At 48.5% G+C, this 17,793-nt stretch overlaps 3 protein-coding genes across 4 annotated transcripts; 1 reads left to right on the plus strand and 2 right to left on the minus strand.

The window, feature by feature from the left end:
- Positions 1 to 680: 680 nt before the first annotated feature.
- On the minus strand, positions 681 to 8,282 carry LOC133491155 (KN motif and ankyrin repeat domain-containing protein 1-like). Its single transcript, XM_061802060.1, has 10 exons — positions 8,261 to 8,282; positions 8,079 to 8,198; positions 6,678 to 6,786; positions 6,313 to 6,486; positions 5,387 to 5,474; positions 3,703 to 3,922; positions 3,080 to 3,222; positions 2,788 to 2,988; positions 1,247 to 1,345; positions 681 to 1,160 (listed from the first exon to the last, which is right to left on the minus strand). Exons 1-10 carry the CDS (start codon positions 8,280 to 8,282, stop codon positions 1,137 to 1,139), a joined length of 1,200 nt encoding a protein of 399 aa, XP_061658044.1. The 3' UTR covers positions 681 to 1,136.
- Positions 8,283 to 8,421: 139 nt separating this feature from the next.
- On the minus strand, positions 8,422 to 11,429 carry LOC133491156 (KN motif and ankyrin repeat domain-containing protein 1-like). Its single transcript, XM_061802061.1, has 2 exons — positions 11,408 to 11,429; positions 8,422 to 10,771 (listed from the first exon to the last, which is right to left on the minus strand). Exons 1-2 carry the CDS (start codon positions 11,427 to 11,429, stop codon positions 8,445 to 8,447), a joined length of 2,349 nt encoding a protein of 782 aa, XP_061658045.1. The 3' UTR covers positions 8,422 to 8,444.
- A 602-nt stretch (positions 11,430 to 12,031) lies between these two features.
- Positions 12,032 to 15,137, plus strand: mzt2b (mitotic spindle organizing protein 2B). Of its 2 annotated transcripts, none has more exons than XM_061801224.1 (5): positions 12,032 to 12,171; positions 12,409 to 12,589; positions 13,411 to 13,544; positions 13,639 to 13,776; positions 14,600 to 15,137. In XM_061801224.1, exons 2-5 carry the CDS (start codon positions 12,423 to 12,425, stop codon positions 14,740 to 14,742), a joined length of 582 nt encoding a protein of 193 aa, XP_061657208.1. In that variant the 5' UTR covers positions 12,032 to 12,171; positions 12,409 to 12,422; the 3' UTR covers positions 14,743 to 15,137. The 2 variants fall into 2 exon arrangements, with proteins under 2 accessions (XP_061657208.1, XP_061657209.1); XM_061801225.1 differs by having other exon boundaries at positions 14,603 to 15,137.
- The last annotated feature ends 2,656 nt before the right edge of the window (positions 15,138 to 17,793 follow it).

Consider the following 17,793-nt stretch of genomic DNA (forward strand, 5'->3'; position numbering starts at 1 on the left):
CAGGGCCGGTTAAAAATAAACATACAGGTAAAAATCACTGAGAGACGGCAGTAATACACTAGCGCAGCGCCAACGGGGTCAGACCGGTAAAATTCACTTCCTCGGCAGCAAGACACTAGCGCGCCGCTAACAGGGTCGGACCGGTAAAAGTCACTTCCTCGGCACATATATTCCACCGGTCTCACTCTTACCTTTTCCGCTCGAGTGCCCCCTCGAGGCCGTTAGAAAAAATGCCCAAATTAGCCGCATCGCCCGCATAAACCGGAGGGTTGAACGCGCGTGAAAAAAGTCGCGGCTCATAGGCCCGTAAACGACGGAATATTAAATATTTTCAAAGTCAATTTAGCACGTGAATGCATTCCAATCGAGTCCCGCGTCGCCTCCAGCAGACCAGCGCGTCAGTCGTCTGAGCCCTCTCAAAAAAACAACCGCTGCCTGTTGCCGTGGCAACAGCAAATTATGGGGCGGGGGGGGGGGCGCGCCGGTGTATGATTTGAATTTGATTGCGCTTGCCGGGAAGTCACGCTGGCGCTCACATCAACGCGCGCGTTTCACGACAAACACACGCGTCGCTCGTACTCGTTCTGTTTATTTCTATTGTGCAAGGCGGGAGGGTGTCGGTAATAACTGGAAAAATTGCATTCATTCTATCATAATACATTGAGCTAGCATGCCGCGAGTTTTGTTTTATGACTTTGCGGATTATTTTTAGTCCTTCTGCTGGCGGGGGGGGGGGGGGTGATTGGAACCAGGCGCCACCAACAAGAGTGATAGTTCACTAATTATTTACGCTCATATTTTTTTCAAATATCAAAAAAATGTAATAATATTGGAGGAAAATAGCACCAATAATGGGGGATAGCCCCCCCGCCCCCCCCCCCACACACACAAAAATCTGCAAATAGGAAATCTGCGAACGGCACTTGGCGGGTGTTTACTTTTATGCAACGTTCATGAAAGTTCATGAGCGTGAATCACAAATGATGGCAGATTGTTGATATTATGTCATAAAAGATGGCTTTAGCGACACTTATGAGCGCTGTTTAAGCGCTCAAGACGCCACAAAATGAAATATTTGAATGGTAAAATGAAAAAAAAAATTGCAGGTTGCAGTGATTTCATCCACGGGAAACAAATCACGACCTTCCACATTGAGGAGCCTGAAAAAAAAAAAAAAAAAGAAAGACATTTTGACTCTTTTATGAAATCATTTTTCAAAAAGTAATAAATTCCTTTGGGCGCATACCTCGGCGTGTCCTTTGGAGAAGTTGGCGTGAGCGTAGAGAAGCACGGCGACGTCGTCGTGTCCCGCCTCCAACGCGATGGACAAGGCCGTGCTGCCGTCCTGCGAGCAAAAACCGCCTTTCAGGTCTCGGGTTGCGGTTTTCAGGGCCGAGTGGCTGCGGGTCTGCCGCCATCTGCTGCGTCACGCTTGCAACACGCGTTTTCTGGCCTGACTGCAGCATGCGGGTCGTTTCTCCGCATTTTGCCGCATTTGATTTCTACTGTGCAAGTCGAGTTGTCATGATTTATTTTTTATAGAGGATATTTCCAGTGTGCGGTGACGTGTGACACGCTTGCGGGCATTGCAGGTGTGCTTATTTCTATCGTGCAAGGTGACGATGGACGTGACGAGTTGTTATTACGTGGCAAATGTGGTTGTGGTGAGCAACGGACTTTTTCATTTCCACTCTCGACAGTTTTTTTTTGTACTTATTTCTATTGTGCAAGGTGGTGGTCTTTCATTAACTGGCGAGGGGAGTGGCGGCATGGCATTAAACTATATGAAACATGACTGAACACGTTCTGGACTTTTGTTGGAGATTTTGTTGTTTGCGTTGGAGACATTCCGCCCTTATTTCTACTGTGCAAGGTGGCGGTCCTCATGGTTATCGGTAAAAAATGTGATTACATGACGTAATTGTTAAAATATTTACGACACGAATGTTTACTGTACGTCTGTGTGCGTCTGTGCATGTTGTGGACTTGTTTTTTTTCCCACTCTGCTTATTTCTATTGTGCAAGTTGACAATGAATATCACGAGTTCTTATTAGGTGGCAAATGTGGTCATGGCAAGCAACTGACTTTCTCATTTACATGGTAGACAGTTTCTTTGCACTGATTTCTATTGTGCAAGGCAGTGGTCTTTCATTAACTGGCCGCATTAATTATATGAAACGTATATTAATTAAAACGCGTTCTGGAATTTGTTGGAGATTTTGTAGTTTGCGTTGTAGACATTCCGGCCTTATTTCTACTGTACAAGGTGGAGGTCTATGTGATCAATGGTCAAGTTGTCAATGGATATCACAAGTTGTTATTACGTGTCAAATGTGTCATGCCGAGCAACAGATTTTTAGACCGTTTCTTTGGACTTATTTCTATTGTGCAAGGTTGGGGTCTTTCATTAACTGGCAAGGGGCGTGGCCACATTAATTATATGAAACGTATATTGACTGAAAAAGTTCTGGACTTTTGTTGTACATTTTGTCGTTTGTGTCGCAGCCATTTCGGCCTTATTTCGACTGTGCAAGTTGGTGGTCATTATGATTAATGGTCAAAAGCGTGATTGCATGATGTAATTAACCGCACATGTTGTGAACTAGTTTTTTTTTTTCCACGCTGCTTTATTTCTATTGTGCAAGTTGAGTGTTCTCACGATCTCGTGCGCACGTACAATATGCGGTTTTGTGAAACCGAGCCAATTGTGGATTTTTTTGGGGACCATTTGTGGCTGTGGCGCTTATTCGCGGCGTGCAATCGCGACCGACGGGCACGTCACCCACGCTGTCGGTCAGCGCGACGTCACAGTCGGGCCGGTCCAGCAGCAGCTTCACGGTGGCGGCGTGGCCGTGCTCGCTGGCGCACATCAGCGCCGTGGAGCCCTCGTCGTCCTGCGCGTTGACCGCGGCGCCGCGGGCCAGCAGCGCCCGGACCATCTCCGCGCGGCCGTGGCTCACGGCTAGCATCAGCGCCGTCTGACCGGCCTGATCGATTGACGGATTTCAAAAACATCTCCGGTGAATTCGGGACCTTGTTTTTTTTTCTAGCCTGCTTTGGTTCTAAAGCGAAACCGACCTGGCTGGCTTTGGCGTTGACGTCCCCCCGATCGAAGAGCCGCTCCACCACGGTCATGTCCTCGGCCCGCTCCGCGGCGGCCAGCGCGGCTAGCATGACGGGCGTGTAGCCCGCCTTGTTCTGCTTGTTGGCGTCGCACACATCTGCGGGTCACAACTACATTTTTAAACTCGTTAAGTGGACAAATACATTGACGCGCTCATGAAGACTAAACTGTGCGACGGTGTTTCGGTCGTCGGTTTCAAATAGAGACGCGTTTCTGAAGGGTTTCGCAGACTCCCGCTGAAAATTTGGGAGGAATGTCGTTCGCTAGGATTGTCGCATAGAAAGCGCCGATAGCCGTTTTGGTTTGAAGCAGCCATTTTGGGTGCATTTTGGGGTATTTCCTGCGGTCCTTCAAAGACGGACATACCCTAAAAATGTCATCCGATTGTAACCAAATGAGACTGAAAATGGCACAAAATGTGACTTTTTTGGCGCCGACGTTGTGGTGGCTCGTCATAAAACGCGGAAGAACTCTGCTAACTCCACAAGGTCGGAGCCAAAAAGAAATTTGGACAAAGATAATCCCTCTTTCCCGGACACGCTGGCACCAGACGCTGAACCGAACGCGGGAACAGTACCGGCATCCAGCAGCTTCCGGACCACGCCGAAGTTGGAGTGCGACACGCTGTAGTGCAGCGCCGTGTTGCCGTTGCCGTCGGCCATGTTGGCCACGTGTCGCAGCAGCGAGGGCGAGATGACGCGGAAGCCGGACAAGTAGTCCTCCACGGAATCGGCCGAGGCCGACTTGGGGCTGGACACGGAGAACCACTCCTGCTGGACCGTCTGCGAGCAGTCGCGCTGCGGGGGAAGACAACACGGCAGGCGATGAAACGCAGTCACTCGCTCACGTCCTAAACCTGCGGAGGTAGTTATTAGCGGTTTTTTTTTGGGAGTGGGGGGGGGCAGTCAGCAAATTTTGCCAACCACGCGCAGTGACCAAAACTAAATATCGTCACAGTTTATTGTTGCCCATCTGGCTAGCGTACGAATTTGACATGTGGGAGCAATCGGACGAGATCTCCATGGATAGTTTGGACTCAAGGAATCAAATCGGCTAAAACGGCTGTAAGATTAGCAGCCTCAAACCAAAATGGCCGCCTGCTGGGGCATGGATTTTTTTCAAACTTTTAATTTTTTGTGGGTCTATTCACGATAGACAAGCCTACCCTATTGTATGTCGCCTAGTCCAACTGGTTTCGGGGCAGAACTTGAAGTTTTGTGTTTTATGGCGACTTCACCACCCACCCATCCATTTTCTGCCTCTTCTCCGGGTCGGGTCGCAGGGATACCCCAGACTTCCCTTTCCCCAGCCACTTCTTCCAGCTCTTCCGGAGGGATCCCGAGGCGCTCTCAGGCCAGCCGAGAGACATAGTCTCTCTAGCGTGTCCTGGGTCATCCCCGGGGTCTCTTTCCGGTGGGATATACCCGGAACACCTCACCAGGGAGGCTTCTGGATCATATGCCCCACCCACCTCATCTGGCTCCTCTCAATGCGGAGGAGCAGCACTGAGTCACCCCCGACCCCGGATGACCAAGCTTCTCACCCCTTCTCCAATGGAGAGCCCGGACACCTTGAGGAGGAAGTAGCTTCACGCAGGGATACCCTGACTTCCCTTTCCCCAGCCACTTCTTCCAGCTCTTCCGGAGGGAGACATAGTCTTTCCGGCGTCTCCTGGGTCGTCCCCGGGGTCTCTTTCCGGTGGGATATACCCAGAACACCTCACCAGGGAGGCGTCTGGATCAGATTCCCCAGCCACCTCATCGGACTCCTCACAATGCGGAGGAGCAGCGTTCTCTAAGGGAGAGCCCGGACACCCTGCGGAGGAAACTCATTTCGGTTCCTCGTATCCGGGATTTTGATCTTTCGCTCACGACCCACAGCTCGTGCCCAAAGGTAGGGGTAGGGTAGGAACGGAGATCGACTGGTAAATTGAGAACTTACCACTCACAGGTAATAAATGTATGTAATACAAATTTGCATCATCCATCTGTCCACCGTAGTACAAGTGGTTCAAACCTAGTCGCAACCGACAAAATCTCTTGGGCAAGTTCCGCTTTGAAGAACTCGTGGAAAACTCCCAAGTGACCCTACAATAGCCGCTTCGGACCAAAATGGCCGCCTTACGAAGTCTTCGCGGGAACGGATGATTGACGGTTTTTTATTTTTTTTTCGGGGGGGGGGGGGGCGTCTGGGGATACTCGAGCTATCACAACCACAGCGCACACTTTTGCATTTTAGCGTCGACGCTAGCATAAGCTCACCAGCTCCCTGCTCGGCAAGCGCTTGCCGTCGCTCAGGTGCGTCTTCAAGGCCTGGCAAGCCGACATCATCTTCTCGCTGAACTTGCACCTGGAAACACGAGGCAACTTCACGTAGGCACTTTTCATCTGTTCCCAACCGTCCAGTTTCCTCATTTCATCGCGTTTCTCTTAGCTTAGATGTTTGTTTTTAACTGGCCCTGCTAGCGCCGCGTTAGCGTTAGCGCCGCATTCGCATTAGCATTGCTGTGTTACTGCCATATCTCAGGGATTTTTACCGGTATGTTTTTTTTTTAACCGGCCCTGTTCGTGCTGTGCTGCCGTGTTGCTACTGTGTACACTTCCGCGCCTCATATTTAAAACCGCATCATTTCTTTTGTTCTTGTTTTCTTGATGGCGTTTCCTTTCATCTCAATGAGGAAATATGATTTGTCATCTGAATGCTTTGAGTTACCACCTTTAGAAAGGAACGAATTAAACTCGCATCTCAAGGCGTCGCTGTATTTTAACTTTCACTGGAAAGTGCAGATTATTTTTACTTCCAGGTCTTTTCAGGAAACAATATCTATTCTTTTGATTTAATTTTTTTTTGCGGTGCAACATATTTTATGTTATTGAAAGTTTTTTTTTAAATAATATTGCATTCTGTCTGTTTCAATTTACATTTATGTTAACAAATGTTTTGTTTTAATTTGTTCAATAAATTACTGTATGAATCTATTTTTTCAAATGCTCCAGATTTACGATAAGGCACAATTGTTTTTTTTTTTATTATTATTATTTTTAATCATATTGATGGTTTCTATAATTGGGACGAGAGCGTAGCGGAAATTGGATGCTAAATTCCCCAGCGAAGGCCCCCCCCCGTCCGTCCGTCCCACCGCTTTGGATGCACGAGAGCGCCCCCTGGAGCACGGCTGCAGCTTTACCTCTTGGCGATTTGCGATTTTGCCGAGCTTTTGGGGGCCTTGCCGGCGATCACACCTCGAAGACGCCTCGCCGGGGTCACGTCCGCGGGAGCCTCCCTCGGCTTCCTTTCGGGGGGGCACCGGTCCGCCTCGTCCGGGCCGTCGGCGGCGGGCGGCTTGTGAGGCGGGTTCAACCTTCGTAACGGAATGCTGAATGGCACGGGTTGCAAAAGTTCGCACACCCTGGACGTAGGCAAAACTACTGACGCTTGTGTAAACGAAAGCCCTCTAATAAAAGTAGAAGCGCTTCCCGGCGCCGCCGATGAACGCCGGTGCAACGCCGCAGGTCAAACGTACACGCAAAAGACGCCCAAAGTACGACGTACCCGCTGGCCGCCTTCATCAACCTGAGGTTTTTCCTTGTGTTGCTGCAGCCTTGCTCGCCGTTTTCCTTCTTGGTGGCCTTCCGCGGGACAACGAAGGGTCTTCCTCCATCTACGCACGCGATAAATTCAAGGTCAACAACTTTATGAATTATTTAATACAACGCCGCTGCTTTTCGCTCTCATTTGCGTCTGCTTTTCTGTTTTTTAAATGATTTTTTTTCATTGCCATTACTGACTTTGAACTGCGTGTATCTCGGCTATTTATTAATACATGTACTATTTTTTTTTTTGCAACATAGAATGTTGCTGCTATTCATTCATTCCCGTATATCGTGTCTATTATTAATGTCCGGTTTGTCTCTTGTTGTAAATAATATGCTTACTATAGTATAATTACATGAATGGTTTTTAAATATGTACAACATTGATGGCAATTTTCGCCGTTATTCACATATTCAGCTTGGAATTGCGATCCAGATTTTATATTTATATATATACACACACACACACACACACACACATAAATATATATATATATATTTATATGTGTGTGTGTGTGTGTGTATATATATAAATAATAAATAAATAAATATATATATATATATATATTATATATATATATATATATATATATATACAGGGGCAATTTTTAATGTGTCCAATTAAATGCGTGTTTTGGGGATGTGGGAGGAAACCAGAATGCCCGGAGAAAAACCACGCACGCACATGCAAACTCCGCACAGGCGGGTCCGGGATCGAACCCTGTGAGCTTTCCAGCCGAGCCACCGTGCCGCCTCCACTGCATCTCCAAAAGCAAAAAAAAAAAAAAAATCACCACTTTTGTTGAGCTGTGAATATTGCATCGTCAAACCCAGCAAGTTATTTTTAATACTTTATACCGGTCAATAATTTTAAGAAATGACCTACCCCCGTGGTGGAACGACCAACAGTATCAATTTGTGAAAAAATATGAAAAAAAAAACCATATTTAGGCAGCTCAATGCCAGCGATAGTTTTATTTTTTTGCTGCCGACTTTTACCGGCTATATTACTAAATCTTTTTTCTTTTTTGCTCCATTTTGCTACTTGTTGATGTTTTTCTTCTTCTCCTTCTCAATGTGAGTTGTGCCTTTTCGTGCATTGCGAAAGAGAACATTTGCACCGGCGACCGCTTCTCGCTCCCCGGCCGAGACGTTTCAGTTTTTAGGCCCTGGACCACAAATTGCCGTGCGGCCGGACGGCTTCCAAAACCAGACAACATTCCAAACATTGCGCGTGTCCCCGAGGCGGCCGCTTCCTCCAGAGCTAAAACGGTACGTTGGAGTCAGGCGTGGGAATGGAAAAAGGCAGAATTTTCCAACCGCCAGGTGATGTTTTTTGTGGCGATTTACGGTTGTTTACCTCTCGCGGCGGACGACGTCTGTTCTTCCAAGAGCTGTATCATCCTTTTCACCTCCGAGTCGAAGCCGCCCTGCTGACAGGACTTGCAGGAGTCAGCAGGCGGTTGAATTCCTCCGTCAGCTGCGGCAGAGAAAGGATGACGAGGGGCCTTTTTTAAAAGGGCGAAGCAAAAAGTATTCCACACGTCCAGTACGTGCATGTCATATGCTAGGTTCAAGCTTTCAGCTTCATTTTGCGACTTACTGTACGTCTGAATTGAGTGAAATCGTGTGACCCGAGTCCCTTACGGGGTCGTAAAGAGGGTCCTCGATTTGCGACACACGATGTCTCCAAGTTACGAACTGGAAGACTGAAATTTAGGTTGCGTCATCGGTGAACAAGACTCTGTCGTAAACCGAGGATCCTCGACACGAAGATGAATAAATATATCCGAGCAAAAGATCTACCTGAATCCAGTGGACCTTCTTGAGGTGCAGTTTTTGGGCTGGCTGATAGTGATGAGCTGGTTTTCTGCTCAGTAAAACCGTCAGTTGGAGGGCCGGTACACAGCTTGAGTACCGCTGGTATCTTTTCTACGCGACCGTCCACCTCTGAATTGGACTGAGGCAATTCAATCGGGTGATCGGCTGCAACGTTGGAACCCGACAGATCCCGTATTCTCCCTTCCCCGACGCCGACGCTTCTAGTCTTCACTGGGTCAGGTAGATGGGATGGTCCGGAGGCCATGTTTTGGGTTTTAAGGCCGACCAGGAAGTTCTCATGAATGCTTGTGAATCCAACACCGAAGTCTCGGGTATTTGGCTTTGGGACATTTTCTTCCGGGGGGCTGGTTCCGACACCAACCGTGCGTGTCTTCAGGATGCACTTGACGTCTTTGACCCTGTTCCCGACTGATACTGTCCTGGCCGCAGCGGTCTTGGCGGTGTTAGCGTACTTGTTTTGGCTTTTGAGGACGGCATTTGTGCTGGATTCCACGCTGACGGCTTGTCTTGTGTTTGTGAAACGAGAGACGGAGCTGAATGCGGTGTTGGTACGCTGGGACGTTGTCTGGGGTGACGCCACGAGTCCAAGAGCTAAACCTTTGACCGGATCTGTTGTTACGCCCCGAGAAACCGTGGCCTTTGCCTGGCGGATGATTACATCCACAGAGCAGTCTCCGCATGCGACTGATTTGACTTCTTTCCGTGCCAGATTCTGCCACGGTACCTCCGTGTTGCTTTCTGCATCTCTAATCTTCACTTCCGCTCCGACTCCTTGGGAGATAGTCGAAACGTGGAGCCCGACGCCCTTCTCCCTGGTTTCCACGCATTCTCTAACCTCCCAGCGGCTCATCGCTAGATCCGGCCCAATGCAGACGTTCTTCAACTCGGGGCCACAACACGATACTGCCACGTTCTTCACCGGAATAGGTTCCCCAGCGCCGGCGTCTTTGAGCTCAATGTGGTTTCCGACCCCTTGACTTTTGGTTTCTGGGCTGGCCTCGGACGGCCCGGCGGAGGAGGCTTTGTCCACTCGGTTTCTGGCCTCCGCAGCTTGAAGCTCCAATTTCAGACGGCTCATCTCAGCCTGGAGAGAAGATTCTTTCAACTCCGCTTCCAAGTGAATGTTTTTCTGCGTTAGGGCAGCGATAACTTGTTGTTGGGTTTGAATCTCTGCTTCTAATTCCGCGTTACGTTCAAGTTGAATTTGCGGTGCAAGGGAAGTATGACTGTGTTCATTCAGGGCTTCTATGTCAAGTGTCTTGTCATTCCCGTGGCAATGGCTTCTTCCTTGCCATGTTGGATAATGTCCAGTCTTGATGGCTCTTTCCAGTGCCAACATCTCCTGGTCTCTGTCGTTGAAGTCAGAGCTGTCCCTCTTTCCTTTGACTTGCCCTTCCTCTGTACTCCCCACCTTAGTTTGTGTCTCGAGTTGAGAAGCCAGTTGCCTCTTTTCCTCCTGAAGGACCGAAATCTTTACCTTGAGCAAGGGAATGATCTTCACTTGCTCTTCCAGCTCCCTCAGCTTCTGCAGAGCCACCACCATTTGATCACGGACATTCAGCAGCTGCGTGGGGCCGAGACTGGAAACCGGTGCGCTTCTTCCGGATCCCTGGGGGCTTGACCGGAGGCAGCCTGTGCTGCCTCTGCCTCCCAGCGAGGAGCCACGGAGTCCCTCCGTATCGCTACCGACGCTAGGAGATCTGCCGCCATTGTTGTCGTCATAAGCACCCAAACCGGTGAAGCGAGAGAGAGAACCAGGGGAGCTCACTCCACCGAAGCTGGCCAGTCGGCGGCGGATACCGAGAGAGTGGCTTGTCGACTCCTGCTCCAAGTTCAGGCGTTGCTCGGAAATGGTCTGCTCCAGTAAGGGGTTTGGATTTTGCGAAGAAGCTCTTGCAGCAGGTAAGGACTTTAATTCACTGCCGCGATCCGGTCCGTCAATTCTGGAAGAGTGTTTATCGGCCGCGGATCCATGCGGTGGAGGGAGCGGAGGTCGACCCAGGAGTCTTGTGTCATCACTGCTGGACGACGACAGGGACTCCGCGGAATGCCACTGGCCGGACGAGATGCCGCTTTGCGTTTTTTCCGCATTGTCAACGGCCGCTCGAGGCCTCCTCTTGAGGCTTAGTCGCTTAATGTTGACAGTGTTTTGGAGACCCTCGGAGAAGTCCAGCGGACGACCGTTGTCCGTAACCAGGTAGTTAAGAAGGGCTTAAGTGGAGGACCAGTTACGACTCTGGCGAAACAAAACGTAGCAAGCCTTATCGAGGTTGCACAGAAAATGAAGCAACTTCATGCGCCTTCAAGCCTTACCTCGGTACTGCTCAGCCTCCCTCTTTCAAGTGGCCTTTTCATCTATCGCAACGCTTTTGAACGTTGCATCCCCGAGGCCGTCCCACACAGAGAGGAGGAACGGCAAGCCGAGGAGGGTTTGGCCGTCCTGCGCAAACTGTTTTCACCAAGAACCATCCCCAAAATGTCATGTCTCGCTACGCGGACCCGATCCACTCTATAATTACTGCTCAAGTTTCCCGCTTAGTGCCAGCTGCTGCTCTTGGCTTTTGTCTCATTACCACAGACAAAGTTTGGAAGCCATTTCTCAACTTTTAATTTCATTATATATATATATTTAAAAAAAGTTTCATTTGGAGGCTTACGGTATGTTTGCGTTGTCTTGAACACACAAAATGCACTCCATGTTGTCTAAAAACAGCTGAAGCCGACGGCTTTTTGCGCCACAAGTGTGTTCCTCGCCATCCACAAAGATCTGCGCGTCACAACGTAACCATCACCGTCGCGTTCTCCGAGAGCATCGAACTTGCAACCTCTGCGCGGTTCTCGCAGCACATTTGGCAGCTGTGCACGCCATGCTCGCATCAAGGAACATTTCAGTCTTTTTTTTTTTTTTCTTTTTTAATAAGTATCTTTGGTCATGTCATTATCCAAGCTGCTTATCCTCACAAGGGGTGCGGGAAGGCTGGAGGCTATCCCAGCTCGCTTCAGGGGAAAGGTGGACTACACCCTGAACTGGTCGCCAGTCAGTCACAGGGCGGATATCGACATCATCGCTGAGCGGGAATTAAACCCGCGCTGCACGCAACAAAGTCAGGCGTGTGTACCACTACACCATCAGTGACTCCATAAGTATCTTTTACTTGAATAAATATTTTTCTTAAATAGTTTTGACATCCATGGCAACACACAAGCGCACAGCAGCGCGGTCCTCACAAAGCGCTGCATAGGAGAATTAAAGAAACAGATTTATGATAAAAATCCGATTTTTGGAATTTTGCTTTTTCGTGCACGTATCAAGTTAAACATTGTTGTTGATTAATGTATGTGAGTTAACCTAAAAAAAGAGACTTTGGTTAACTTGAAATGAATCTTTCGAAAGTAAAAGTTATTGGGATTCGTCATCAAATTGTAGTTTGTCTTGCTGTTTGGTAAGGATGAATAACGTGAGTTATTTTTAGATAAATCGCAGAAACAAAATTAGCAGAGCAGACTTCTTAACCCACAATTCAACGCGTGTTGTCGCACGGTGATGACGTAAGAACATCGCTCCAGCTTTGCGTTGATTGATGAAAATCACTCTCGGAAGCGATTTAACGGTGTGTAATATTCGCTATACTATATTGAATTGTGTTGTGTATGGTTCTTAACTTGTCAATAATGGCATGTTGCTAATAATTGAAGGCGACGCCATGTAAATTACGCTATGTTTTCATTCTGGACGAGTAGCTAGCTAAGCTAGCAGTGGCACTCTTTGCTAAACCTTTTTTTTTTTTTTTTTCCCCAAATTGTTTTCCTTGTTTTCAATTTTCTTTTAATTGTCGTGCTCTTGTTAGACCTTCGTGCCACGATGTCCCAGCAAGCGGGACCACCTTCTGCCGAATCCCCGGTTCTGGTGGTCACCGCCAACGTGCAGAAATACGCCACCAAGAAGAAGAAGATCCTGAACGCCGAGGAAAGTGAGCTGTACGAGCTCAGCCAGGCTGCGGGGGTCACCATGGACCAGGAGGTCTTCAAGTGAGTCTGACGGGAACCAAATGTCGTTTTTTAATTGATATTTCGGCACGTCCAGGCACTTGAGATATGGGAACCGGTCGAGAACCTCACACGTGAAAAGACCAACCATTTAGAACCAAGGCCAGAAACGGCAAAAGAATATTAGTAAAGTTGCATTTTCAGAGCTGCAATCCCATAGAAATTGCCCTCTTGAGCAATTTAGCTGATTTTACATTTTCTACAAAATTTCCAAGAACATTACTGTGGGAGTTATTGCAATATGTTATGCAATAGGGTAAAAATAATTATGTATACTTTTTTTTTTTTTCTTTTGAAATTGTGCTTTTTTTCTTGTAGGGCAGGGCAGTCCACATAAATGCTCATAGGTAGTACATCTCTCCACCAATTTAAGAATATTCGGGGTTACTTTTTTTAAAACAATTCTATGGGCATCAATTATTTGTTTTTTTTTTTTTTGTTTGTTTGTTTTTTTTGCTTTTGGCGGTTGGGCCCGGAATATCCCAAAGACATAAATCTGTACTGGAAAAGTACTTTCCATCTACTTCTGTTGTCTTCTGTTGAATTTGTGGGAAAGTAAGTAAAAAAAGAAAAAATGAATTAGACAAAAGACAATCAGCGATAGTAAGGCATATATTGCAAATTTTCGTGCAATTTCTTTGGAACAATAAGTCACATAAATCAAATGCGAAAATGTCCAAACTGCTCATTGACAAAATAAGACAAGTGCCGAGAATCGAGAACGACATTGTGGGGATCGGATCCGGTCGGGTGGTTGGAAACACTTTGTCCCGCTCCCGCTGACGCCCACGTTGACCGTCTAGGATCATTGTGGACTTGCTGAAGATGAACGTGGCCCCTCAAGCGGTCTTCCAGACTCTGAAGGCCATGTGTGCCGGCCAGAGGGTCCCCGAGAGCGACGCCGGCGGCGTCCCCTCGACGAAGGCAGAGGTCAGAGGTTAGTACTCGTTGCGCTGTTCAAAACGGAGGCCTGGTCGTTCGACCGCTTGTGATCGTGCGACTAATCGTGATTGTTCTCCCCCCTCGACCAGATGAAAGTCTGAGCTCCGGGAAGAACCCTAAGATGCCCGCGGGTGGCCCCGCCGCGGCCGGTTCCCGGACCGCCAGGGTGGGCGGCAAGATGGCATCCTACGGCCCCCAAGATGCCGGAAGCGCTCCTCACGCTCAAGGTCTTGCCCAAGTGTTTATTTTTCGCCTGCTGTCGTCGCAGTCCTGATGATTGTGTGTTTTGTTGGTGCACACAGTTCCGAGGTCCCGGGTTCAATCCCGGACCCGGCTGTGTGGAGTTTGCATGTTCTCCGGGCACTCCGGTTTGCTCCCACATCCCAAAAACATGCAACATGAATTGGACACTCTAAATTGTCCGTAGGTGTGATTGTGAGTGCGGCTGCTGTTTGTCTCCATGTGCCCTGCGATTGGCTGGCGACCAGTTCAGGGTGTACCCCGCCTCCTGCCCGTCGACAGCTGGGGTAGGCTCCGGCACTTCCCGCGACCCTTGTGAGGATAAGCGGCTAGGCAAATGGATGGATGTGTCATTTAGAAATTGAGGTGTTGACGAAATAAGCATGTTTCATTTGGGAAAACTCTCCAACAACAACTGTAATAATAATAAGAATGTTAAGCCATTTTTACATAGCGCTGTATGATTTGTAGTGCATAAAAACAAAAAATTCCAGGAGTCCAAAATGTTTATGCTCCACGTCGCACTGTGCTAAAATGATAAATGCGGGAAAACATTCAATCGTGGTGCGATTTATAAAGAGTAACGAGAGTATATTGGACTCCTTCACTGATATTTTATAACGCCGAAAGCCTTCAGCGAATCAACACTTTGGGCACGGTGGAAGCGTTCCCCCATTTTTGGAGCGTTTGCGCGCCCCCCCCCCCCCGGCCTCACCCCTTCACATTTTTTTCATATTTTCTTGCGGTTCATCAGCAGGCCCCCCACCCCACCCCTTCACATTTTTTTCATATTTTCTTGCGGTTCATCAGCAGCGCGAAGCAAAGCGACGTCGTCGAACCCCGCCGACAAGGCGCGGGAGGGGTCTGGCCAGCGGGCGCAGCGCCAGCCCAGCGCCAGCAGGGGGCAGAAGACCAAGAGCTCAGGGAGCAGCAGCTCCTCGTCGCAGATGTGACGCAGCAGCGGTCAAGTCCAGCTCGCTCGAAAGTATGCGAACCGCTGATGGTGTCAAGCAACCTTTTGAGGCGAGGCCCATATTTCACGTCGGTAAAGCGGCCCTCTCTCGAATTTTGAATCGTGCAAAAAAAACTACGGCGGCCTTTTCTAAAAGACTCGCAAAAGACTGAGGACTGCACGACATTTGAGGCCGCGGCGCGCGGCAGCCATTAATGAAAATGGCCGACTTCCCGCCACCCGCCAGAAGTGGCGCAGCGCGACGCGGTTGGGAATCACGGCTCCGCATTCCCGACATTATCGAGAAAAATCATGGAACATATGACAGATGTGCACTTAGCGTGCGAGTCTTTCCATATTGTGCAACAAACTTTTCACAATAAAATTTAAAGTGAGTTTTTTTTTTTTTTGTCCCTTGTTGTTATTCTCATTTGTTAGAATTTTTCTTCAAAAGGGATTTTTATTTTTTTGTTGCTTTGTCGAATTTTGTTCCCAATACGATCGGCCGAAATGACCGCGACTGACGAGCCGTTTGTTAGCTTTGATTTGGATTTTGGTGTTGCGTGACTCCGTTGTGGTGCTGAACTTCCATATTGCATATTCTGCAATATTGCTCTTGTTTTAACTTACACTTCCTTTCATTTCTCGCCAGTGTTTGTTTGACGAGACGATTACATTAATTCTTCCCAAAAGATTTTTTTTTTGGGGGGGGGGGGGGATTTGACTGGTGGGATTTGCAGCCTTATGTCATGTTCCCCATTATTATGCAGATGACATTTTTGCAAATTTTCCGTCAGAAAAAAATGTTTAAATAATGTGATAAACCATTAGTGGATAATTTCAATATTTTGAAACAAACTATCCAATGTTTGTGGTATTTTTTTTGTAAGTAAATTGAAATGCACTGTTCTTTTATTATGTACAAAACATTTATAGGTTGCAGGGAATTTGAAGTATTCATTTTGTTGAATATGCAGCAATAATTTACTGAAACTGAAAGTTATTTGGAATTGAGAAACTTTTAACAAGCCAAAAACTGGGAAGCTTTTAGAGCGTTTTTGCATGAATTTCTACGCCGTCCACATATGAACAAATTCTGCTCTTACTGGTTGATATTTGCATTGACTGTTTAGGGAAATGAGAGAAAAATGTAATTCGCGTGACAAATTGGAATGCGGTGCATCTTCCGAAGCTCAACTTTTGAGCCTCCTTCCTCGCCTGAGCCGAATGGCTCATTTGTACCACATGGGGGCAGTAGAATAACGTCGAAATCAGGCACCCCCCCCCCCATTCTTGTGTGGCCCCTCCCCCACTTTACGTGCCCAAATTGTTGCAGGGATCCTTCTTGATTGGAGTGAAAGTGGAGCTGAACTGGATGTTTTGTTTGTCTGCTCGTGTGTGCGTAAATGGAGAGGCGGTATGCAGCTCGAGGGGTCATTTTAAAGTCCACGGGCCGCCCGCCTTTTATGTGGCCGTCCATCCTGTTTATATGGCCCTGCCTGTGCACATTGATAGCGGCGCGGCTGTAATTGATGGTGCCATATTGCCGCGGCGTAGCCGGTTTAATGGGCCTTGACGGCGCGAAAGGGGACCGCGGCACGGGACTCGAGCTTAACCCTTCCCGCGCCTCGGCGCCGGCTCCTCGCAAAAGCAAAAAAAAAAAAAACGGGGCCCCGGGCGATTTTTTTTTTTTTTTTTTAGCGTGCCGCCGCTCACCGCGACGGCCGCTTGCTTCATGATCAAGGAAGCGCAGACGCCCCTCTGACTCCGCTTCCGTGAATAAACAGTCGCCAGCTGTCGCCGCTCGCCTCCGTTGCCGCTCGCAGGCGGCCCGAACGTGTTTGACAAAGCCGGTAAACGGCCGGGAATTTATTCCGGGCTGGTCGGGCTGCGGGTCCCCGTGTCGCCTCCGGGGGGCAGTGTGGCCCCGACAGGGTGGGATAGCGACCCACCCCGCCGCCGCCCCCAACCTCCCCTGCATCCGTCCACCACGCCTGGCTTTTTGGATGAGTTTATTTTCTTATGAGGAAATTTCACTTCTCCATTAAATATAGGACGCTATCACACACTCCTGCATATCACGGACCCGCGCGCCGTGCACGCCGTTAATCAATAGAAATGACCAAATCGGCCTCTTCGGCCCCATCGTCCGCGGCGAGCCAGGCGGCGCCTTTTAAAGAACGACCCCCGTTCGAATCGTTAACGTAAGCGCTCCGACACGTCGGATAAAACAAGCGCCAAGGAAGGCGGCGTCGTCGGCGCTACGCTTTTCGGGCGCCGGCGTCCAATATTGACACGGCAGCTGCAGATGTGTCAGAGATACCGCGGGTCCATTTTGCACCGGGGTGTAAAAATAGCTCATCCCATTTCGGTCGGCCTAATTAGAATCGCGGGCGAGCAGGAGTCGATCCCAGCTGGCGAGAGAAGTGGGCTATGCCCAGGACTGGTTGCCAATTATCGTCCCTCGCGTCCCCGTTTCTGCGCAATTTAGAGCGGGGGCCGCCCGTCTTTTGGATTTGGAAGCTACGGCTTGGGTTCTGATTAATGCGAAGAGTTTGCCGAAGGAACAAAGCCTCGATTTCGAACGAAAATTTGGAGACGGTACTCGATCGCCGCCGACAAAACCCGCAAATGACATAACAGACCAGCTGACCCATGACGCTCTTTGTTGTGACTTGCCACACCGCTGAAAAAACCCGGAAATGACTTGATGCGCGCGGCGCAACTCGCGCACTTTTGTTATTCTGTATAACGCAGCCTCTGTACACAGACGTGTCCCGGTAGTGACTGCTGTTTTTCTTCTTCTGGAGGACTACCGTATTAACCCCCAATCGTGGCTCCAAAGAAGCCAAGTCGCTTCTTTAAAGTTATTCTGCACTTTTGTTCATAAAAAAAGTTTACAAGGCTGGGGCCCGAGTCGCTACAGATACGACAACCTAGCCTACTCGACTACTAAAGCATACATTTTAAGCAAAAAATAAATATATTTCTTCAATTATTTTGTTATATAAAGTGTTTAATATATACATGTATTTCTACTATGCAGTTTATT

This window comes from Syngnathoides biaculeatus, chromosome 17 (genome assembly GCF_019802595.1).
Source record: "Syngnathoides biaculeatus isolate LvHL_M chromosome 17, ASM1980259v1, whole genome shotgun sequence".
NCBI classification, from domain to species: Eukaryota; Metazoa; Chordata; class Actinopteri; order Syngnathiformes; family Syngnathidae; genus Syngnathoides; species Syngnathoides biaculeatus.